The sequence below is a fragment of the Musa acuminata genome, chromosome BXJ1-3 (assembly GCF_036884655.1).
Source record: "Musa acuminata AAA Group cultivar baxijiao chromosome BXJ1-3, Cavendish_Baxijiao_AAA, whole genome shotgun sequence".
NCBI classification, from domain to species: domain Eukaryota; kingdom Viridiplantae; phylum Streptophyta; class Magnoliopsida; order Zingiberales; family Musaceae; genus Musa; species Musa acuminata.
Window position 1 is genome coordinate 10,268,944 of NC_088329.1, and position 23,822 is coordinate 10,292,765.

The 23,822-nt window shown below is 36.7% G+C and overlaps 2 protein-coding genes across 11 annotated transcripts; one reads left to right on the top strand and one right to left on the bottom strand.

The window, feature by feature from the left end:
- Window positions 1–1,852: 1,852 nt before the first annotated feature.
- On the bottom strand, window positions 1,853–16,179 carry LOC135622711 (calcium-transporting ATPase 5, plasma membrane-type-like). Of its 3 annotated transcripts, XM_065124782.1 has the most exons (35): window positions 15,976–16,179; window positions 15,708–15,871; window positions 14,675–14,791; window positions 14,552–14,594; window positions 14,067–14,176; window positions 13,857–13,988; window positions 13,683–13,772; window positions 13,205–13,274; window positions 12,612–12,682; window positions 12,444–12,527; window positions 12,284–12,361; window positions 11,764–11,835; window positions 10,779–10,862; window positions 10,607–10,689; window positions 10,424–10,532; window positions 10,252–10,307; window positions 10,120–10,162; window positions 9,963–10,046; window positions 9,713–9,850; window positions 8,259–8,321; window positions 8,077–8,175; window positions 7,658–7,768; window positions 7,428–7,595; window positions 6,724–6,783; window positions 6,125–6,286; window positions 4,942–5,058; window positions 4,770–4,868; window positions 4,504–4,641; window positions 4,102–4,202; window positions 3,189–3,234; window positions 2,961–3,095; window positions 2,718–2,825; window positions 2,524–2,615; window positions 2,203–2,297; window positions 1,853–2,123 (listed from the first exon to the last, which is right to left on the bottom strand). In XM_065124782.1, exons 1-35 carry the CDS (start codon window positions 15,980–15,982, stop codon window positions 2,080–2,082), a joined length of 3,273 nt encoding a protein of 1,090 aa, XP_064980854.1. In that variant the 5' UTR covers window positions 15,983–16,179; the 3' UTR covers window positions 1,853–2,079. The 3 variants fall into 3 exon arrangements, with proteins under 3 accessions (XP_064980854.1, XP_064980863.1, XP_064980871.1); XM_065124791.1 differs by lacking the exon at window positions 12,284–12,361 and having other exon boundaries at window positions 15,976–16,115; XM_065124799.1 differs by lacking the exons at window positions 15,708–15,871; window positions 15,976–16,179 and adding an exon at window positions 15,508–15,699.
- Window positions 16,180–19,668: 3,489 nt separating this feature from the next.
- On the top strand, window positions 19,669–23,357 carry LOC135582045 (ubiquitin-conjugating enzyme E2 22-like). Of its 8 annotated transcripts, XM_065124830.1 has the most exons (9): window positions 19,721–19,797; window positions 19,894–20,017; window positions 20,251–20,372; window positions 21,408–21,582; window positions 21,683–21,827; window positions 21,912–21,989; window positions 22,103–22,215; window positions 22,555–22,658; window positions 22,834–23,357. In XM_065124830.1, the coding sequence occupies exons 4-9, from the start codon at window positions 21,580–21,582 to the stop codon at window positions 23,144–23,146; spliced, it is 756 nt and encodes a 251-aa protein (XP_064980902.1). In that variant the 5' UTR covers window positions 19,721–19,797; window positions 19,894–20,017; window positions 20,251–20,372; window positions 21,408–21,579; the 3' UTR covers window positions 23,147–23,357. The 8 variants fall into 8 exon arrangements, with proteins under 8 accessions (XP_064980926.1, XP_064980902.1, XP_064980883.1 ...); XM_065124811.1 differs by lacking the exon at window positions 20,251–20,372; XM_065124868.1 differs by lacking the exon at window positions 20,251–20,372 and having other exon boundaries at window positions 19,738–19,797; window positions 19,969–20,017.
- Window positions 23,358–23,822: the final 465 nt, after the last annotated feature.

Here is a 23,822-nt window from a genome sequence, read left to right on the forward strand (position 1 = left end):
TCGAAAGGAGAGCTCAGGAAGTCCACGTACGAAGGTGGCGGCGGGCCATCGCCCGCGTACGTACCTGCTCGGAGAAATGGTACCGATGGTTTCGTACAACCGAGGAGGACGGTTGACTTGCGAGCCGGACAAGGAAACAAAGTGGAGCGTCTGAAACCAGAACACATGGGTGTGGTGTTTCCTACTATTATTTCTTTTTCTGGTGAGAATTTTCTGGAGTTCATGCTGCTATATTTCTCCGTCCTTTCATCATGATCGAGCGAGTCAACGAACGTAGCTGACGCACGCCACTTGATCTTTAAAAACGAATTCAATAATGCTGAAAGTGTGCGGTTATGAATAATCAAACCCCTCTGACGATCACAGGATGAGGGATGGATGTTCCATTTCTTTCCTTTATTTTTTTTTGTTTCTGATAATAATAGTATCGGTTCGGAATAAGAAATCAGAAGAAGACAAAGTAGTCACAATGCAGCGCTTCGCTAAGAGTCTGAGATAAGGATAAGACGCATGGATGAGCGGTTCATGTATGAAAGGGGAGGGAGGGAGGGAGGAAGGAAGAACTTGAAAGACACAGGATGACATGAGAGAAAATTGAAGCCATGTCTTATCACGTTGGTTTAGTCAAAACGGCAACCTCGATCGATCAGGAGACGAAGTTGGCTTGCTCTTCTACGTTTCCACGTGGGCATGCTTTGCCCCTGCTCTCTAGCTGTACTGCTGCTCGCATCCTCGTCACTGCTTGCCTTATCCAGATGGAGGAGAAAAGAGGTTGTCGTAAGGTGCAAGGAAAGGGGACGTGTTGTGATGTTGCAGCTGTTGGATTTGGTTGGAAATCTCTGCGGTGAAGGCAACTACCTTCGTTTGATGGTTTCGCTATTATTGGCGAGTGTTTGGATTCGACATGTCAAGTCTTCGAGGCGCTCGTCGTTTTACTCCAACGACCGAAACTGGCCTTCTGATGCGAAGTAGAAATAAAGGCGGGGTGGGGGGGGTCGGCTAATCAACTACGTCTTTGGGCGCAAAAAGCTTCAGATGCTCGGCTTCTACCAAGCGTGTTTGTGATCTCATTAGCATCGTCGGGACTTGGATCGATTGAGGCCTACCTCTTACAAACACCAGTACGAGGCCCATCTGATGCATCCGTGGATGGATAACAACGTTTGGGTCAATTTTAGTGTCCGCTTCTGTAGAGAGAGAGAGAGAGAGAGAGAGAAGGGTGATGCTATTGGTTATATATATATATACATATATATATATATATATATATATATATATATATATATATATATATATATACATATACATATATATATATATATATGTATGTATATATATATATGTATGTATATATATGTATGTATATATATATATGTATATATATATATGTATATATATATGTATATATATATATATATATATGTATATATGTATATAAATATGTATATATATATATATGTATATATGTATATATATATATATATATACATATATATATATATATACATATATATATATACATATATACATATATATATATATACATATATACATATATAAATATATATATATATATATATATATACATATATACATATATATATATATACATATATATATATATATACATATATATATATATATATATACATATATATATATATATATACATATATATATATATATATATATGTAACCAAATCTTTGAAACTTGAAGAAAGAACCACTGAATAAATATGTATATATGTATATATATATATGTATATATATATATATGTATATATGTATATATATATGTATTACATATATATATGTAATACATAGCAAGGATAACACTCGGACTTCTAAAATATCAACCCGATATCTAACAGCTTGAGATTGACTGAGTCGTCCTGACACCAAAGATGACAATCATAATGTCCAACTACAACGATGGCATAACCACCCATCCCAAAGCACAGACTACACAATAATCAACATTATCCTCCTTTATGGTGTGTGCATATATATATATATATATATGTATGTATATATATATACCTGAGAATCTTGACAATGGCGAAGAAGACACAGTTACACCTACGAACCATTCATCGGAGGGCGAGCACCGGAGCCCGCATCATCTGCAAGACCGACACAAAGATCATGGGTCAGCCGTGGGGAAAGCCAACGTATGGTACTGACAGACACGTGTTTGTTTACCTTCTTTCCTACTACGCCGAAAGCATCGGCCAAAATACTCCCGCAGAGGTGTCGTGGGTACAGGAAGAAGCTTTCCGACGAGTGCCAAAGGCCAACTGAGAAGTAGATGAGTACAGAAATCATTAGGCATCATGTCTTCCATAAAAACTTTCTGGATAGATAAACTACTACACCGCGGATTGTACCAGAAAACATAGCACAGAGGAAAAGCAATAGCGAGCTTGGCATTATGAATTGGACCAATCTCCATGTGAAAGAAAATTACGTCTGAGCTACAAACAAAAGGAACTAAACTTGGTCTCCGGCATAAGCGCAACTTACCTTACAAACGCAATCGCAATTGAAACTAGCCACAATTTCCAACTGAGCCTGACAGTAGAAGTAAACTTCCCAAGAAACTCGATGATCAAAACCTACCAAAGAAAACTCATTACTCAGCAGATGACATTATATAAACATATATACAGAAGCACTCTGGATGTACGACTCCAAAATGTTTTTGATACCCAAATTACCTGAAGCACAATGGTTATGCCTACTATTCCCATAAAGAATTGATTTCTAGTGACTCCGCTGAATACATTGAATTCATCTGGTTTTCGAGCATTGAACTCATTGAATATCTGAAAGGAGAATTCCAATCATTTGAACTAGAGATACACCAACCAATGTTTGAATAGATAGAAATGAATTTGGCATTTCATGTTTGGTTGACAATATACATCGTCAAACTGCATAAGAAGTCTGAACTAATTTACCTGACATAGGACAAAGGTATTAAATATCAATGTGTTTTTCACTTGGTCTGCATGCGCACGGTTGTCGTTCTTCAAATCCAGAATACTTCTGCCACCAAAGTTAAGCACAAGAAGAATTGTGACTTGATACAAAGCCTGCAATTAATCACATAAAAACAAATGTAAGGATCTACTTGGAAGAAATGTGCAAGTATTAGATAAAAATCAATATAAGTGAACATCCATCACCTGAAATATGAGATTTCTCCACATGACATTTGTAATAAGAGGTTCCCTGAGAAACAGGTGGAAGATTCAGAAATAAAAATAATATTTGGTACATGAAATAGCATAAACAAAGTAAGTTGAGCATGATGACAGCCACAGCAAATATGACTATCAAGAAGAGAACAAGAATTTGAAGAATTTCACAAAATCATGGTAGAGTGTTTCAAGTGAATTAAATTTATAAATATGTGTGAATACTGAATAGTATTAATAAGCTAAACTACAACTTGGAAGAGAAAGAAATAATCTTTAGTAGAAGTGAATAAATAAGCAATATCTGATAATTAGGAGTAAAAAATCAAAGATAAATTTGAATGAAGAATAGCGGTCACAAAATCTGTAGCAGTGGCAGTGGAAATATGATAAAGGATTCAATCAACAAATTAAGAATAAACGGATAAAAATAATTTGAACTTCATTCTCTATCATGCTTTCATCCAATCAGATCACACATCTCTACGTCTTACACAGTTACTGTAAATCCTTAACAAGCATGAAATTCTATCCTTGCTTTGTTTGCTTTTACCTATTTACCTTCACAAATTTTAAATTTAGTTGTTTTAAAGGTGCTCTTAGGTTGTGAACCACCCTGAATATTGGTGTCATGCTAGCCGCAGCCATCTTGCATGTCACCTACCTTGTAGAAAATTGTTATATGCATTCATGTGAATATAAATTCACATCCTTCTTACAAACCAAAGTACCAAACTGATATGCGCCAAGTTAGCAGCATCATCCTAAAAAGTTTCCATCTAAGAAAAACCAAAGCATGAATTCATGAACAGATGGATAGAAACGAGAAATAAAACAAATACTATTTACGATAGACATATAGAGAACCAAGTGTTGTGCAGATTAAAAAGATAATGCTGACCACCGCCCCACTGGAGGTCTATCCATTAGGTGGTCTGTTGGTTGTTCTGTTGCCAATGCCAGCGCTCCAAGTGTGTCCATGATGAGGTTGACCCACAGTAGCTGTTTAGGCAAAATAAGCAGTTATGCTGTCTGTAATAATGACAACACTAAGGAAGATGGAATCCGACTCAATCAAACTTTTAGGGGAAAAAAGGTGAAAAAGTAGGAATTGCAATATAAGTCAGAATTGTCTCTCGTTTTAACAATAGTAAAACTTGCAACTAAATGGCAACATTTTTTTATATCAAATTAGAAGCTTAAATGCCCTACACAAGTTGGCATTATTTTGGTTAATTTTAATTGACCATGCACTTTGCATTATTTAAACAATCTAAATGCAAGAAGCCGAAAATTAGCCAACCTGGACAGCATTCAAGGGAACATTGCCGGAGGAGACAGCAGCAATGACATTAATAACAATTGCTGCAACATTGACAGTGAGCTGGAACTGGATAAATTTCTGGATATTTGCATACACAGAGCGGCCCCAACGGACAACCTAGAACGGGTGAAAGAAAAGGAGAAGGTGAAAAAAAAATGATTAAAATGGGATAACGTAAGCTTCAACATAAGTTGAAGCAGAACTTCTCTTGATTTCGCCTTGCTGTCAAGATTAACCACAAGTACCTTTACAACTGATGCAAAATTGTCATCAAGAATAATGATATCTGAGCTCTCTTTAGCTACCTCTGTACCTTGAATGCCCATAGAAAGACCAATATCTGCCTGAACACCAAAATTATCGAGAAAATCAGTGGTCATTTAAGACAACCTCAGCACCTCAAAGACAAATGCAGACCTCATGCAATGCAGGGGCATCATTGGTGCCATCACCAGTTACAGCAACCACATGACCTCTTCTCCTTAATGCTTGAACAAGCAGCAGCTTGTCACTGGGGGAAGACCTCCCCATCACCTACACAAGGACATTTAAATAAATATCCATTCTACAGGTCATGTAATGATAGTAAAGGTGCATGCCCAGAAGAAACAGCATTGAGAGGCACACTAAATCAACTTCAAAGCACCATTGGGAACTGAAATAGACCAGGGAATGATTTAAGGAGAAAAAATAACCGAGATATTGCAGCATAACTAATGAAAAAACCTAGTAAAGATTGAGAAGATTAACACATCTTATGATCATTAGATTACAGTATGAGTTCTACAGTTCTAGTTTAGTAGTAAAAGTTAAAAGTGAGATACATGCTAAAAAAATTCACATTCTTAGTTATTTTCATATAATAACCATAATACATAAAGCATAAACATCTTAGGACTTGGAAGTCATGGTTGGCAGCACAAAACAGTCACAATACGAAAAGATGTGCTTTATATAAATAAGCATAGAAGAATATACTAACAAATAGTTGTTTTTAATGACCAAACCGCTTCTGGTGAATTTTTTATAAAAAATTATATTTATATACAATTTCAGAAAACATCCTACATAACTAAAGCAGAAAATCCTTAAAGTTTTTAACAAATCCAGTGTATTAGCACACATCTAGCATCACACATTTGCCAAGTCAACAATCAAAGAAAAGGCTCATGAAATGTGAAAAATAGAATAGAAAGTAAATAATTTTAACATCGGAATAAGTTGGGTAAGAATCATATTGTTTCTATCAAACGAAAAAAAATGTAGAAAAACAAAGGCACACTAGCAAGAAATTACAAGAAAGGCATAGAAGGACAGTAACGTGTATTAGGATCTAGGAAGCATCTTAAAAATAATATAATAACTACATTGAAAAAACATCAAGAATTGCAAAATAAACTATTGTGATATCTGCTATGTACTCCATTTACATATCAAGTGACATAACAATAAAAATGTTAATTAATGCCTTATATTGTTAACAATGAATCCTATTTTGAAAGGTCTAATAAAACAATTTATCTATTTTGTTACTTCTATCATCTCTGAGAAAACTAAAGCAGATTGTCATGAATATAAAGAAAGGATATTTTCAACTTACAGTTATTTTCTCAGCAATTGCATCTCTTTCTGCATCAGTCTTGGTGCGAAATGTTTTTCCCTCGATAATAGTTGGCTCTCGTGCATTGGCATCCTCAAGTATCGCACACTCTAAGGCTATGGCTTTGGCAGTCTGAAGGTTATCTCCGGTGACCATGCGAACCTGTCATCATGAACAGCAACTTCAAGTTAACCACACCCAAGCATGACAATTTGATGTCAAAACCAGGCTTTTTCTAATACGATCACATCCATTCTGGATGATTAAAGACTATCTTCATAGTTAATTTAGATAAGATCATTAAGAAGAAGACCAAATGCTGTCAGTGCAAAGAGCTACCCAGTCAAATGTCAGTTACATATAAAACCCATTATCATAAGAAACCAATATGATATTATGACTGATATCCACTAAGGTCAAAAATGGCAGGAAGCACCAGTTATAGAGCCAGCACTAAGTTTGCGCCTGGTATTAGAAATCACAAAGTGTGATGCACGCCCTTGTATACCATGTCAATAGCAGACTGGCATGAGCATATCATGCCACCCTTAAACCTTGATTAAATTGCATTAAGCCATCAAAAGGATCATTGGAAGTACCTTGACACCCGCATGAGTACACAAGTCTACAGCCTCTTTTACACCAGGTCGACAAGGATCCTGAAGTCATCAAATTAAAAGAACAAAGGAGGTTATAATCAGTTTCTATAAAAATAAATGAGATGAGAGGTAAATGCTTGTCATCAGATTCTCTGTCATCCAAGATGTATTACTGCTGCAATATGCTAAGACTCAGGATATAATGATTGTGAGAGGGTAAATGAATAGTAGCTTTGTCACAATCACCAATTGATTCACTATAGAGTCAGGACATGAATATAACCGGCTCATTAATTAGCAGAGGTCTTCATTTGGAATAAAATTTGGATGAGGATGATACAAGGGATGCATTATTTACTGGATGGCCTACAACCACCATTGAAAGGCTCCAGAAGAATGTTGTCAATGTGAGACATACCAGAGAGAAACAAACAAAAAAAGAAAAAAAAAGAAGAAAATCACATGACATTTATACAGAATTTCAAGACCACATAAAAGATCATTACTCATGTTAGGCATTCCATGTTATTATGTCTCTGGTTCATTTTAAAAATTATTTTTGTATTTATTTATACTTCGCCCTTCTATATAAGCATATAACCTAAATAAATGACAAAAAATTATCTACAGGTATTTGCTAACATCAGCAAGTGGCATCTTCCAGGATATCTAAATTACTGTCACTTGCAATTCACAACAAGCACCTTAATCCCCACAATGGCAAGCAGAACCAAGTCATCCTCAGGCAACTGCCAGCTCTCTCTCTGTTCCTCATTTCGGACTCTCTCCAAATCATAAAACCTGTATGCAAAAGCAACGCAACGAAGGCTAGCTGCTGCCATGTCTTCAATTAATTTCTTGAATCCAGTAACCTGTAATGACAGGATGAGTCAGAATCTGCTTCACTTGTAAGAGGCCAGAACTTTAGTCTAACCTTATTTGCTGTCAATGGTTGCTTGGAGCCATTCGCATCAAGCCAACTGGTACACGAGGCCAGGACAATCTCAGCAGCACCTTTCCAGTGGACATGAATGTCATCACCTGCCTGTGATGAGTATGAAGGCCAGTGAACATATAGCATATAATTGTTATTCACTTATTTGTTAGTCTCCTAAGTCCTAACTCTTAACATATATGATTGCGTGAAAAGAAAAAAACCTTGGTCCATCTGATATTTAAAATACTTTCCTCAAAACTATTCAAAATATTTGCAAACCAAACAAAACAGACAAATCCATACAAAAAGAGAGAGAAAACGTCTCAGGCTTTCTGGTATAAAGAGAAGAAATCATAAATCACATTTAACAGGTGTATTACCAATTCCACATTTGTATTGGTGATAACCATCAATACCTGATGCACCGCTACACCACCTCGTTTCTTATCAGAGTTGAAAGGAAAGACATGAATAATCGAAGATTCTGATCTTGCATCATTGAACGTCATTCCCAGCTTTCGATGATGAGCAACAAGTCAACAAACGATAAAAAAAAATCTAAAGCCAAAAGTGACAGCAGATACACTTATTAAGATACCTTAACACCCCAAGATAGGATGGCCTTTTCCGTGGGTGAGCCAGTGACCTCAAAAGCTCCAGTCTATCAATTGGAAACTTGCATGTTATAAAGCAATTTTTTCATCAAAATGTTACAATATCCAACAGAAGTGTCAGAAAAAGCCCATAAAGAGACCAAACATCTAATTTTCTAGGAAAAAGTTGGTATCTATAAAGTTATAGAATTGCGGAAGATAGCTTAAGGACAAAGAAGCTTAAGAAAGGAATGCCACCCTCCAACAAAAAGTAAGCTATTCACAACAAATATAAATTATGAGGTTCATCTAAAAATGATATCCCACTCAATCTTCCTCTCTCAGTCATCAAGATGCCTAAAATATATTGGTTCACCTTGTGTTACCACCCACAAAAAAACCTCTCTGAAACTGTATATTAACTATTGTATATTTTCCTAGCATTTTTCCCCTAAAATGTTCTCTTTATCTTCATAAAAATAAATACAAGAAGTCAAGAACTTCCCGTGCAAAAGTACACTGACAGTATGTGCCAATACCTTCCAACTCAGGTGATCATTCGCATTCATCAGAATAAAGAAAGCAATATTACTGCAAAATGAGAGAAATTTAAGGGCAAAAAGTTCAATATTTTTCTGGCACAACAAAGCAACAACTTGAGGAATAAATTCTGCACGGTGTGAATTTAAATATACATGTATATATAACAATCATAACAAATAATAGGGGGACTCCCTAGCACTCCCATGTCTGCAAAAGGAATGCCGACAATACAAGAACACCTGAACCAATTAGTTTCCATTATTCATCAGATTTGACAGAAGAATTTGCTCCTGTACCCTCTTCACCATCAGAATCAATTATGTTTACTTTAGCCTCCTGTACTTGTTCTAAGCCATTAGATAGTAGGGTTCCACTTGCTAAGTTGATTTTAAACAACAAGCAATCCTTACCAAAGACTATCCTTAATCTATTTATGTACCAACAAAATTCATCGAGAGAGAAATCATGCAGCTAAAGACCCGCCATCAATTTCCAATACTGATATAATTGGTACTGCTTGTCTTTCCTGCAAGGTTCCCACACCAGGAACCTAATACATTAAAATTCGCTAGTCACCTTGAAAATTTATTGCTTGTTCCTTTATTTGCCACCTCAAATCTACAAATTTACTTAGGTTCCAGTATTCATAATAAGATCTGAGATCTCAATTTTGCCCTGCTTCTTTATCCCTTCAGCTAGTCACCTAAATGACAGCAAATATTTCAGCAAGACCTTCATAGCAGTATCCTTCTACTTTCAGTTAATATCCACAAGTCAAATGACATCAAATAATGACAAGGAAAACAAAAAAAACATAATTTGACACTAATGAATCTCAATATAAAACTCCATTTTGAAAGTCTGAGCACACAAATAAGGACAATACACTTCATCATACTAAGACAGTGAAGTTTACCTCTGCCTTAAAAACACTGCCGGTAGTATTCTGAGCAATTCCCTCAATTAGAAGAGACGATGCGGTGGAAGATAACAATTCAGCATTATCTGGAGGATTTATCTTCCTTCCACTAACATATGCCTCAACAACAGTCATCTAAGAAGTTAAAATTATTTTCAGAATTGAAAAGCACATACTACCTTAATCACTATGTGCAATCACCACTGCCACAAATGGAAAGACTGAATCCATGATAAAATTAACAGACCTGATTCAAGGTCAAGGTTCCAGTCTTGTCACTGCAAATAGTTGTAGCTGAACCCATAGTTTCACATGCTGAAAGCCTACGCACCTGTGAATTGTCACCTTAGAATTATTTAGAGAACAATAAAAAAATTGCAATACAACATAACACAAACACTTACCAAAGCCTTGTCTGCCATCATCTTTCGCATTGAGTAAGCCAGACTGATATGTTTAAAGAAATAAGAAAAATATAGAATGCAGAAAATACAAGCTCTTTTTATGTAAGATGAAATAAGGTTATGCATATTTACGTCAACGTAACAGCCAAAGGAAGCCCTTCGGGTACCGCAACAACCACAATTATCACCTACTCAAGTTCAATCGAAAAGGATAATATAGCTCATGAAAGCAAAGAAATGAAGAAAAGGAGAGGAGGGAAAAACAAAAGGGGTTTAAATAAAAGGTGGTAATATTTAAACATACTGCAACCGTCAAGATCTTAATGACTCCATTTATAGCAGTCTTTGTACCCGTTTGTCCCTTTATAAATTGAACTGATCCATCAGGGTTTTTTGTATGTCCAGTAAAGTATCTGAAAAGTTCCCAACACACTTTATAAGAATTTGAAAATATTGTAGGCAAACAGAGAATAAACTGTCTTCTTGCCTGGCTAATAGGACCACAAGAACGGCAGCAGCTATGGTTAGCCCTACCATGCCAATGAAAGTAGCTACTCCATTCAAGCGTACCTATTCACAAATAAACAACATTAAACAATAAAAAATCACAGTTTTGAATGACAAGAAAACAGGATATAAAATACTTTAGGAAAGAAAACCTGCAGTGGAGTTTCTTCACCAGCATTCTCTGAAATACTGGCCATTAACAAACCCCATTCAGTATTTATCCCAACTGCAGTTACCTGAATGCAATATGAATAAGATCATACTGCGGGTACCATGTTAATGTTATAAAATTCTGATATATGTTGAATTTGACTACTTAGATATATCGACCACAGTTGAAATATTATGAGTTCAAAAATTTCCCAACACAAGTTTATTATTACCAGTCAATAAAAGATTAAAAGCTCATCTACCTGTGTGCTGGTCATGTATCATTAGGCATCTCCATAACTCAGGTTAATGATCTAAATATGAACTGAAATGGTGACAGTGATATTGAACCTTTAGGACTTAATGAGGCTTGTTACAAAAAGATTAACATAACTTCTGAGACACTTCGTTCTCAAAAGTCGCAACAAGTATCTATTTCACTTATCAAAATTTTCTCTCCTACTTGTCCATTTATCTCCCTTTAGTGTTGATGCCACCTAAGATACTCAAGAATATATCAGAACCTTTTTCAGGTGTCTGTCTATGAAAGACCACCAATCAGGATTTCAATCTATATAAAAGCTACCCATTCTGTGACTCAAAATTTGATTTTGGCATATAAATCGATGGAAGAGGAAATAAAATAAGGTGCCCTGTTATCAAGTGGGAACAAGAAGGGAAAAACTTGAGATTCATCAAGAGGCTTATCTGTCCCTTCATAAATGCATCTTCATATAAGCCAGAAGGTAAACTGTGTTGCAGTAACTCGTTAATTTAAGAAGCCATTTGACAATTTATGCATCTGTTTATCTTTAGGTATGTAGTTGTTGAAGTTAGTTGAAACAAGTTATGTTTCTAAAAGCACAGAAAGTACAAGTTATGTGATTTTTATCATGTAGCACCAACAATAACTCATCATAGACAATATAGTGATCAGAAAAGAGATGAAAAATCCAAAAGGAAGGTGCCAGCACAGAAAATACATACCAACATAGTACCATAACCATCAGCAACCTTGCATCCAGACATCAAAAATGGAGTTTTTTTATCTTTGAGGACCTGCAACAGAGCATTGAAATATTCTAACAAGCTAAAACATTGAGGAACCATCCCAAACAAAATAAAAAGGTAAATACATTCAATAATTTTTAAAATTGTACATGTTAAGCTTTTCAAGAAAGTTATATTGAAATATCCAAAAGTGTAAAAAAAGTGGCAATACATTTATATATCAAAATTATAAGCCAAAAAATCTAACTTTGAATGATTTCTTACTATATTATATCAATTGCTTGTCTCTGTTTTGGGAGTTGGGCATTGAGCTTATAATGTTTTACTTTTGTGAAGTCCTACGGGAACATTCTTTTGACAACAAAAAGAATATAATACCTTCTCTATGAATTTGGATAACTTCAAAAAGCTTGGAACAAAATGATATATGGAACAGGAGGTTTTGCATGCTACAATTGAATGATCGTCACAATGAAGACAATACGGAGATACTTACAATTTTGCTTTCCCCTGTCATACTTGACTCATCAATAGCAAGAGAATGACCAGTTATTAGAACCCCATCAGCAGGGACCTAATAGGCATTCATAATGCCCTTTAACAATGAAGATGAAGGAAAAACATGACGAAAAGAGGAGTAATTGCTGCATGGCTACCTGATCACCAATCTTGAGAGGAACAACATCACCAACTACAAGATCAAAAATGGACACTTTAATTCTTCTACTGCTCCTAGTCACCTGAAATCATGCAGTAAAACATTAAAGTAGATGAAAAGGAAAAAAAATCCTGAACATTTTTACTGTACAGTAAAACCAACTAACCTCTAATTGTATGTTTCGCTTCTCCTCATTGAGATTCTGGAATTGTAGTGACTGTCTATAGTCACTGACAGCTAGAGAAGATGAAAGAATGCAAAAGAAAAAAAAAAGCTTAAGAGATGCCAATAGATGCTGTTGTCCAAAAAAAAAAAAAAACACCATCGTTACAAAAAACAAACTACTTTTGTCTTAAAAGAACAGATAGAATCTAGAAAATCATTGCCTTACAAACATGTATATAAGAAAATATATGAACAAGCTGCAACCTTAGAAGATTATGACATGTAATTTTTTGCGGCAGCCTTACTGCTAGCTATTTACCGTCAAAGATCGCTAAGCCGGTTGGCATGGCGATTGACATGTGTCTTGCTAGAAAGGTAGCAAGACATGCTGTCTTAGCCGTACCAGCAGTGACAACCCATGGCTAAGGCAATTTTCGATAAGTGCTGGCTAGTGAAGCAGCATACTGACCAATACACAGCATGATACTATGCCATGTTAATAAGCAATCGACACATGGTAGAAAACAGTAATCCATGAATACGACCAGACCAAACAAATAAGACAAAAAATTATCTAAAAGTGCAAGGATTTACCTGTTACCACGATAACAAGAATAACAGCAAAGGCAATGCTACCACCATCATACCAACCTTCTTTAATACCCTGAATTAAGTGTCATAAATAGAACATAAATAAATGAGTGACAAACAAACTCAACCCACATATGTTCATTAATGTATACTCATCAGAAATTCTTTTAAGTGCAATTAGTATACTAAGACCTACTAAAACAGGTTTAAGCAGAAGAAAGGGCAACTAATGCATATTTCTTTAGATTGACACCTAATATCTAGAGTTTATATCTTCCTGCTGAAGTTGGTACTTGAGTGAATTTAGACCAGGCTATATTATAGTTCATGGTGCCATACCATAGCAGCAAAAAATTGTAACAAAAATAACCGAGGAAAGAAGTATGCAAAGAAAGGCTTTATTCAGATACTATATTAGTGGATGAAAACTTAGGGGAAACCTCCAAACTACCAGCTCCGCATATGACAAAGTCAATCTTACCTCTGTCTTTATACCCAGGACCAATGATAATACCGCTGCTACCATAAGCATGACAAGAGTTAAGTCTTGGCAAGCTTCCCAAAGGAAAACCTAAAGGAAAAAGGTAAATATAGAAATAAATACAAAGGCTTGGAAGACTCATGCAATCAGTTGATTGATCAGAACACAACTTACCCAAAAACTCCTTCCTTTTTTTTGAGGATAAGTGTTTGCCCCAAACATGTTCCTCCTATGCAATATGTCAACATCATCTGCACTTATTCCTCTATCTAAATCTGTGTTTAGCAAATTGGAGAGACCTTTGACCTAAAGCAATAGCCAAATGATGAATTATCGAAGAAAAAGGTACACATCAACAAAAAACAATTCAAAAGGTTTACCTACCTCCCCATAATTTTGTAGAGCAGAGAAATCATGATCCCTCGTCATTTTAGTAAGCTGTTCCTCTCCAATTCCAAAACCACAAGAAGGAAGTACTGGTATAGTGGGAGTACCTGTATTACAGATGAAAAAAGGATATCTGATCAGCAGAAATGAGAACACTTCGAAAAATAGATGAAAAAACTAAATATAAATTTAAAATATAAAAAATGATCAGAAACTTGGAAAATCCAAATTCCAATGTATCAGATACAAAAAATAACAACCAGAACTAGCAAAATTCATGGACAAAAAAGAAGAGATTCCCTGATAAATTTGAGGTAAAAGAAACATAGTCAAAGGCATACATTCAAGAGTGTGTTTTTTTTCTGAAGCACAAATTGATAATCGGAACAATACTATAGTCAAGGAAAATCCATGTAAACCACATACTATCTTTTAACTGGTTGTAAAGCAAAGATGTTACAAACGGATTGCGGCAAAAGTACCTGGTTTCGCCCTCTCCACTGCTGCTTTAAACAGAAGTGCTGCCTGATAAGTCAAAAGTCAATTAGCATATGGGAAAAGCTTATTTATGCAAGAACTAAGCCTAAATACAGCCAAAGCTATACCCGAATGACTTGAGCATGTGCGCGGATCCTACTCCTCGCCTGCTCCTTTTCTTCTTCCTTCTTCAAGTCCAACGTATATCTAAACCTACGAGAAGCGTTCAGCACTAGTGCTGCTTGCTGTTAAAATCAAAATAAAATCAAAACCACAATCAGTTAAAGGAACAAGTTATACATAATCACAGCATTATGGTAGCACACACAAAAAAGAATCTACAGTAAAGTTTTCTTCAACAATATCTATAACTGCAGTAAGCGTTCACTTCACATAATAGTTTAATATGTAGATTAATTAGGGTGCTTGTGTGCAAATCTAAAAACTGTTCTGTATCATATACTAGTCCAGTATCAGGCCACTGTCAGAGATCAATACAGTATGCCATACCATGGTGCTGCTAAGAAAAGTATACAAAAAAAGAAACAAAAGTGTTTGTATTACTTGGTACAATCAGTTGATCACATAACAGTACAGGGTAGAATGGTAAATAGCAGTCATTGTATGCTATTTAAGTCCATGTTTATGTGTTAGAACTACTGAACAACATCAACATTATAAGTTATATAGGTTGAAGACCAAATTGCTTGGGTTTCAACGATTATGGGTACCAAATTGCTTAAAGAATTAATATCAGATAAGGAATACTTATACATCTTGTCTAATTTATCATTTGGTTGTTTCACCTTTTCATTCAAGGGTGTCTTTAAGTTTTAGCTGTCATTTCCCTTGGTTGCTCCTTCCAACCTCTAAACTTTCAAGGTGCCTACCTGATAATGCACTTGGATTCTTAGATTGTTAAGACATATAGAAAATTGGAAAACCAGGGATTTCTTTTCACCTCAATTCGTGCACAACAAATCTGCCATTTCTTTCTATGTACTTTCTTGGCTGCTGATATCCCCATTTCAATAATTTCTCATAGCATTTACGAACTAACAATCTTGAAGCTCTCTTAGTCATGGCGTGCCAACTCCGTGCGGCAAACGGAGACTTAAAAGGACCATCGAGAACGCGGGCTGTAGGGCGAGAGAAGCGTACCCTCCACCGCCTGAGGCGCTCCACCGGCGCGTTCTTGGGAGGGATGTCGAACCAATCGCCGGGCGAGCCGCTGCCGTCATCGGCGCTGCCGCGCTCCTCGTCCCGCTGCCGGACGTGCGGGGTGGGCGAGGGGGTCATGCTGCCGCCGGATAGATGACGCCGGGCTGTTAACAGACAAAGAAGCGAGGGTCTCGAGTGAGAGAGAGAGATCTCAAGAACAAGAAGCGAGCAGAAAAGCAGTACGGTAGTGGAGGCTTTGTCTTTATACTTGTCATGTCGGATACCGTCAGCCACTAGTAAAAGCACCGAAGGGGATTTCCGGCCGCTTCCTCGCCTCCTTTTTCTCTGTTGTTTATTTTACGTGGATATGTATCTTTTCTTGGCTTCCACTGCCTCGATGCCGGTGACTGGCCGGAGAAGTTGAGGAGAGTGAGGTGGAGACTGCTGCGGCGTCCCCAACCTCTGCTTCGTCGAGCCTGCGACCAACAGAGGAGCACATTATGTTCTTTAGGTGATGCCGATCAACCGGTTAGAGCGGTTAGTGATGGACTCGCCACATTACATTTGTTTAATTTAATTCCAATCTCTAAATTTAATTTATTGAAAAAATAAATTTTATGTTATTTAGGTGACTTATCTTTTTTTTTTCCTGCCCCTATTTTTAAATTTCTCATTTGGTAGCCTCGTTACTTCTAATATCTTAAATGTCTCTTCTTATCGTTAATGGATTACCTTTGTTCTTTCGTTTCGTACTTCCATGATTATCTTTACTCTATTACTTTTTTAACTATCACGGTCATCTCCACCTCACCACCTTCATTTCGTTACGAGATTTTATCGTCTTCGTGTCTCTTATGATCGGTTTTAACATTATGTTTTAGCGTCAACCACTAACACCCTTAAGCGTGCTCTTGCCCATGTTTTGCTACCATGATCGTTTCCTCCTATGCATTATCACAATTGGCCCCCGTCCGATCGTTAGCATTGACAACATCATTGCTAATTAGGTATAAAGCTTCACCACTATCATTGACCACATCGTTGCTAATTAGGTATAAAGATTCACCACTATCATTGACCACATCATTGCTAATTAGGTCTAAAACTACACCACTATCATTCGATCCCTCACAGGGTTCATGCCGCTTAGGCTCTCATTTCCTTCGCCCTTGATAATAATTACAACAAAAAGATAATTCTCAATGAGAGCGACATGCCATCGCTACTATGCAATGATCTCTTTATCAAGGTGAGACTAAAGTGATCATAATAAGGAAAAACGTCTATATGAGGTCGAAGCAACAAATGATTTCAAAGGGCATTTAGGATATCAAAGAAAAATGAGAGCTAAATAAGGAAACTAAAAATGAGGACATTAAACAAGAAGATATATTTTTTAAAAAAAATCACTCATATATTTTTTAATAAATGATAAGTGACGAAGACGATAATTGATCACCTTGCGATAAACTATTATGGCCTTTACTAATTAACTAATACCTACTACTGAAATATATTAATTGAGGTTTTAAACTCTCAAAGACGATTTGATACATCAACCTTTGGAAAGAGGGTCCGATGCATGGATCATGTTATTTTGATTAATCTAAAAGTGCATAGATTATTTGATTTTGATAATTTATTTTAAAAGACCCAAATGGGTTATTATAGGATAAGAAAATATTGCCTCCAAATAACAACATTTATCTACTTTTAAATCATGGAAATATAGATCGGCCACATACGCAGTACAACAGAGGAGTAGCAGGCGTCGATGGTATATATATATATATATATATATATATATATATATATATATATATATATATATCATGCGGGAGGAGAAAGATGGAGGCCGTACCTCGTCGGCAGCGGCAGCGTTAGCAAGCGGAAAGATCTCACAAACCTCGGTTCTTTACCGGAGCAAGTCCGCTTCGTTTGCTTCACTTTATATAGTGCAAAGCAAACGCACCGTTCTTCACCGGAGTGACATGACATTACTAGGGAGAATGTTTTACCGTGAAGGAAGGGAAAGAAGTCAAAAAGGCAAAAGGAGCGGAAGGCGATAAGAAATAGCATGTCGATTTCTTACCGAAAGAGCCTTGTCGACGTCCAACCTTTGCGACATAGGATCCAGCGGAGTTGGGACCCAAAGTGATGCGTCCTCAGAATATGACACTCGGACACGAGCATCACACGCTGCCTCCTCCTCCTCCTCCTCCTCCCCACCGCGGCCATTATTACAGGAGCGAACTTCCAACGCATGCATGGTACATCCGCAGGGATGATGACGCCTGTCCCCTTGGATGTCTGTCTATATACACGTACATGCACGTATAATCATACAAGAAACATCATCAATATTCTGATCAAAATACTTGTGCTCACAGGCCTGAGTCATCTCTCCCCCGTCCAAAAGCTTCGTCGTCGGAAGACGAAGCTGGATTCACGGAAACTACACTAGGCCTTCACGAGGCCAACGAGGTGCTGGTTGTCAAGATGTCTTCTTTTGCTTTCCTGGGAGACTTCCCACACTTGTTGCTCCGAGAAGGTTGACCGAACACCATACCATTCAGCTAACATAGAGAAAGATGAGCGAGACACGTATATGACATTGCAAGTTCTGCTTGTGTGAAGACAGTGTCCTATCAACTTCAGCTAATTACCTACTCCAGACGTGAAGCATCTTTGCAACATATTATTATTATATGTGACAGTGTCCTATCAATTAATTGCTAACGTGATGACGGTGCCATCATAAAATGTTGCGTGCTCGGTAATCAAAATGATACCGAGCGAGGGTGGATCCAAAGTGAGTCATCAATGGCTGCGTAAATTCAATTATAAATTTAAGATTTGCCTGCAAGCTTTGCATGGCGCCTCGTAAGCCATCGCCGACGGCCGTGCCAAAAGGGCGTGAGATGGGGAGGGCAATGCGTTGGTGTCACAGTCATAGGACGATGATAAAGAGACCATCACATTGGGAGTGAGTGGGATGTGGCACTTTAATTTTATTATCTAATATGATATCCTTTTTTTCAAGACATTTTTTTTTTAAAAAAAAAGAAAAAATCTTTATTTTTTTATAAAATACTTTTTATTTTATTTTATTCTCGAGACGATCACATCGACCTCCAACGTGATCACGATGGGATGAAAAGATAATTATATATTTTAAAAAAATAAAAAATACTTTACGAAAATAAATGAAAAGAGAATAAAGTAAAAAAAAATAAATTTTTTTTATAAAACTTATTATTTTCTAAATATATATATATATATATAATATATATAAAAAATTTTGATGTGAAAACTCCTACTTAGCGAATCTCATCATCAATATATATAAAAAATTTTGTATCAAAAACATAACCGATGAAACCTTTTTAATGGTCAATTTTTAATAGATACTCTAAATACCTTAGAAAATAATTTTTTGAATAAAAAATGATAAAAATAAGATGTATGATAGTCTTGATTAGTAGAGACTATTGTCATATTTTTTATTATCACTTGGTTGAAGAGGAAAATAAAAATACAGGGATTATTAGATGATGAACAACTCACACTTGGTTAAGTATTACAGACAAAAAATGGTAAGTCGGAAAAAAAATTGAACAAATTCCTATTTATGGCAGTTTGAATCTACACGTTGACTAGTCCGAAGTCAAACAGCATCACGAAAAATTTCCAAATCCAGAAAAGAAAATTGTGAACGGCTAGCCAAGAACGCGCCCCAACGGTCCATCGCGAAGGTTATTCTCGTCAATCGATTTCTATGACGATAAAACCACCCTTCTTCTTTCAATTTATCGACCTTTCACTGCTATCTACGAGCGATCACATCACAAAATAAGGGTATTATAGTCAATAGAAAGAATATTGTAAGAGTAGGGGTAGTATATAGGTAAGAGTAAGGGGTAGTATTGTCATAGAGGAGGAGATCAGATCCGATGTCCGACGCCGACACATCCACACCGAATAAATGTGCCACCAGCGATGGGGCCACGTATTACCTCATCCAAACGTCTTTCGATTCGGGATCTTTAGCATTCTTGGTCTCAAGAAACCCCAACTTCGATCCCCTCGGGTGAGCGATCTCGTCTCCTTCTCCTCTAATTGTTACTCTAAGCATTCTGAGTCTGACTCTCCATCATGTCTCTACCCTTTCATGTGCGATTTGAAGAACGATATGTCCATTCTTGTTGTCGGTACGCCCCAAAAAGAAAAGCTTTCTTGATGGATTTTTTCCCCTTTTCAGTGACCAAAGCGACAATCTTGCGGTTCTTATTATGATGCGTACGTGGAAGGTGCGATGCTCGTTATGATTTGGGTTTCTTTTTGGTTCTTTGTGATTCAGGGCGATACCTTCCTCGATTGATGGTTTTTGTTTCTTGTATCACGAGCAAGTTAGGCGCTTGTCTTTGGATTACTTGTCTTAAACTGGGGTAGTTCAGACAGATGGATCTCACAGCAAATTAGGGCTTTATTTAGTTAGGCTATTCAGACTCCCAAGAAGTATCTGGATTGTTGTATTTCGCAGTAAAGGGTTTGAAGACCGTAGGAAAACGTGGAATGCTGTTCTTGGGAGGGAAAGATTTTCGATGAGATGACTGGCTTAATCATTTATTTGATCAAGTGAAGTGTCTGTGAAGGAGGCTAATGGTAAATGCCCTTATATCTGTTTGGAAATTGCATAGAAGTTTTGTGCATGTTAAAGAAACTATAGTAAAACGTAGACCAGTTAGAATTAAATCTTGATTTGCTAGTTATTGCTGAATCTTTCATTTAACTAATTGTTGAGATATTTTCTCAAGTTTGAAGCACTTGAAGGCATAAGCATTCAACTTTCTAATATAAGGTTCCTTTGTGGGTACATATTTTCTTTTCTCTTGTGCTTCGGAGGATCATGATTTTCTCGCGCTAGTCATGAAAATGCACTTGGCAGACCTCATCGGAAATTGGGGCTCATACTGTGTTTTAAAATTTAGGACATTTTGACCCTTTTTGTTATACAAAGATTTGGCTGTTAATTACTTTGGAATATGGGGTGAGCTCTGGTAATCTCGTGGTTCAAGATTGAGTAGTCAGTTTGATGTTGGTTATCACAGATTCAGTTGAAAGCATTATTTGGAAAAGAAATACTGGTACTTTCAGAACCGCTAAAAATGATAATTTCCAGAAGAACTGTTGGATACTGTAAATTTGCATAGACAATGTTGTTGCTTCCTGCAACATTGTGTCTCTGATGTTTCATTGAGAAGTCAAGGCAGCAGTATGACATATAGAGAATGAGTTTTATAATTTTATAGCTCTTCCACATAAATAAGAGAATGGATTGGTCTTGCATTCTTGTTTGTTGAAATTAAGGGTTCTGCAACATAGCCCAATTTGATGAGTCTACAAAAAATCTTGCTAGTACTGGTAGTCTAAATAGTATCTAGTATCAGAAGCTGTGGATGTTTTCTGGAAGAATTTCAGTTTGTGGCTCTTATAAAATTAGTTGGATTTATGTCTAGCAAGAAACAATGTGAAGAGTGTTTTTTTGCCATTTAATTTTGATCGTAAGTTGTTATGAAAAACTGCTTCAGCTCAAGACCATACATCATTTCCTGCTAAATGCCTGCTGTATCATAAGAAGAATAATCTCTGTATGTTCATAAGAGTAGTCAAGTTAATGCTTATAGAGTGTTTCTGCAGGTTTGTCTTTCGCAAATTTGAATATTTTGGTCATAATATAATTCTGGAACTGCATCTGAGTTGAAGTCACAAACACTGCCTGGATAAAGAATAAACTGGGTGCTAGTATACTTCGAAGTGAGGAAAAAAAGATCCCTACATAGTTTTCACTGTGAAGGCTTCTTCTCCAACAATGGTAAATACAGTTTCAGTTTTAAATTTTCGAGACTATTTTTTTTGTTAATACGTTCTTGTGATGAAGTCACTGCTGCTTGCATGTTTGTTACTGTGAGCAGGCAACAAATGAGAATCTTCCACCAAATGTCATCAAACAACTAGCAAAGGAACTGAAGAACCTAGATGAAACACCTCCAGAAGGAATAAAAGTGGTCCTAAATGATGATGACTTTTCTACTATTTTTGCTGATATTGAGGGTCCTGGTAGGTGATTGTGAAAATACAGTGTTATTTCACTTGAACAATGCATCTAATTCTTGACAAGTTTATGCTACATATTTTTTGCAGCTGGAACACCGTATGAGAATGGTGTATTCCGCATGAAGCTGCTATTATCTCATGACTTTCCTCAGTTGCCACCGAAGGGTAATCCACTAAAGACTAAGCTGCAGTGTCTTTTTCTTCTTTTTTCCATCTCCAAAAATACTTGGTTCGGGTTGAATACTTGCTAAGTATTAACATTCTTCTGTTTTCCACAGGTTACTTCCTGACCAAAATATTTCATCCAAATATTGCAACGAATGGAGAAATCTGTGTCAACACACTGAAGAAGGATTGGAATCCGAGTCTTGGACTAAGACATGTTCTACTTGTAAGTTCAAATGTTTCCACCTACGTAAAATGCCAACTCATAGGCCAGTATCTTTTAGGGGTCATGACAACCAACGATTCTTGTCTTTTTTTTCCTTCACACTCTTGAGCGCATTATCATGGCACTAACCTACTGGGTTAAGACCTTGTTGTTGTTTTTCGTTTTCCATGAGCAACTAGGTATCATCGTCACCGATGACATCTTTTTTTTTAATCGGGGTACCTCTTATGGTCTTGTGCTAATATGAAATGATCATTTAATGAATTCTTGAAGAGGCAACAAAAAGAAAAAGTTCTCTCGGGCTAATCAAGTTCATTGCCTGTTAATTTTGCATGACAGGTTATCAGATGCCTGCTGATAGAGCCATTCCCTGAGTCTGCCCTGAATGAACAGGCAGGCAAGATGCTTCTTGAAAATTATGACGAGTATGCAAGGCATGCAAGGTAAAGTTCTTTTTCGTTCCCACTCTCCCCTATGCTTTGTCTACTAATTGAGTGGGCACCTCGGCTGCAATTCAAAATTATCTTTTGCATCCGCAATGTGGTAGACAAATATGTACGAGTATGATCTCCTTTTGCCTCGAGAGAAAATGGGCTCCTTATATGATCATCAATGCAGGTTGTACACGGTAATTCATGCACTTAAACCTAAACCCAAGTGCCAGGCAGGCATCTCCGAATCCACGACGGCTCTGAATGTGGATCAGTCGAACATGGTTTCCGGTGGTAAAATGCCTCTGCTTTCCGCGCCATCAACTCCACCTTCCAAGATTCCAGGACCGAAGGGTCAAGATCAGAATGTCCTTCCCCCTCCTGCGGAAGGAGCTGCTGGAGCGCACGCAATTCCAAAGAAGGAAGGCATAGTCGCTGCAAAAGTGCAGACGGATAAGAGGAAGACAGATGCAAGGAAGAAGAGCTTGAAGAGATTATAAATGTGCAGGAAAAAGGAAAAGAAGAGCTTGAGGAATCAATTATCGATTGGTCTGTCGAAACAGAAAAGATTAAATATCAGTTGAACTGAGGTAGAGAGAGAAAAGATAGAATATGCTGCATATTTAATGTAATTCTTCATGCAGCAACATACTCCACTGAAATTTAACGGAGGGTGTACCCGTTCTTCGTCTTGAGATCTTATTTTTCTCATCATAGTTGTGTTTCTCTTTCATGACTCATTCTTTGATCGACAAATTGATGTTGTGAACCATATACTCGATCATCCTTGGTTCAATTTGTTGGGTCCAGCTTGGACAATTGGACCTTTAAGTGCAAATCATTAATTGAAATGCAAAATAGATATAGTTCAAATCATTACAAAAGAGATATAGCTCGACAAAGGGTGAGCGAGCCACAGTGTTTTTGAGTTTTCATAGTCAGTTTTAACCTAAATTTTATTTAAAGTTTTAACCTAAATTTTATATAAAAAAATTCTTACGGTAAGCTCTATAATTCTAACGGTGTTGATTTACTCTCTCTGAGATACTTTCCTGTTATACTTAATTTGTGAGACTTAGAATTCTCAGATTTACTGTAAACCTGTTATCATTACTATTGATAGTGAAAGTTTGAGGTGGATTATGGTCCCGTAGTTTTTCTCGTATTGGATTTTTC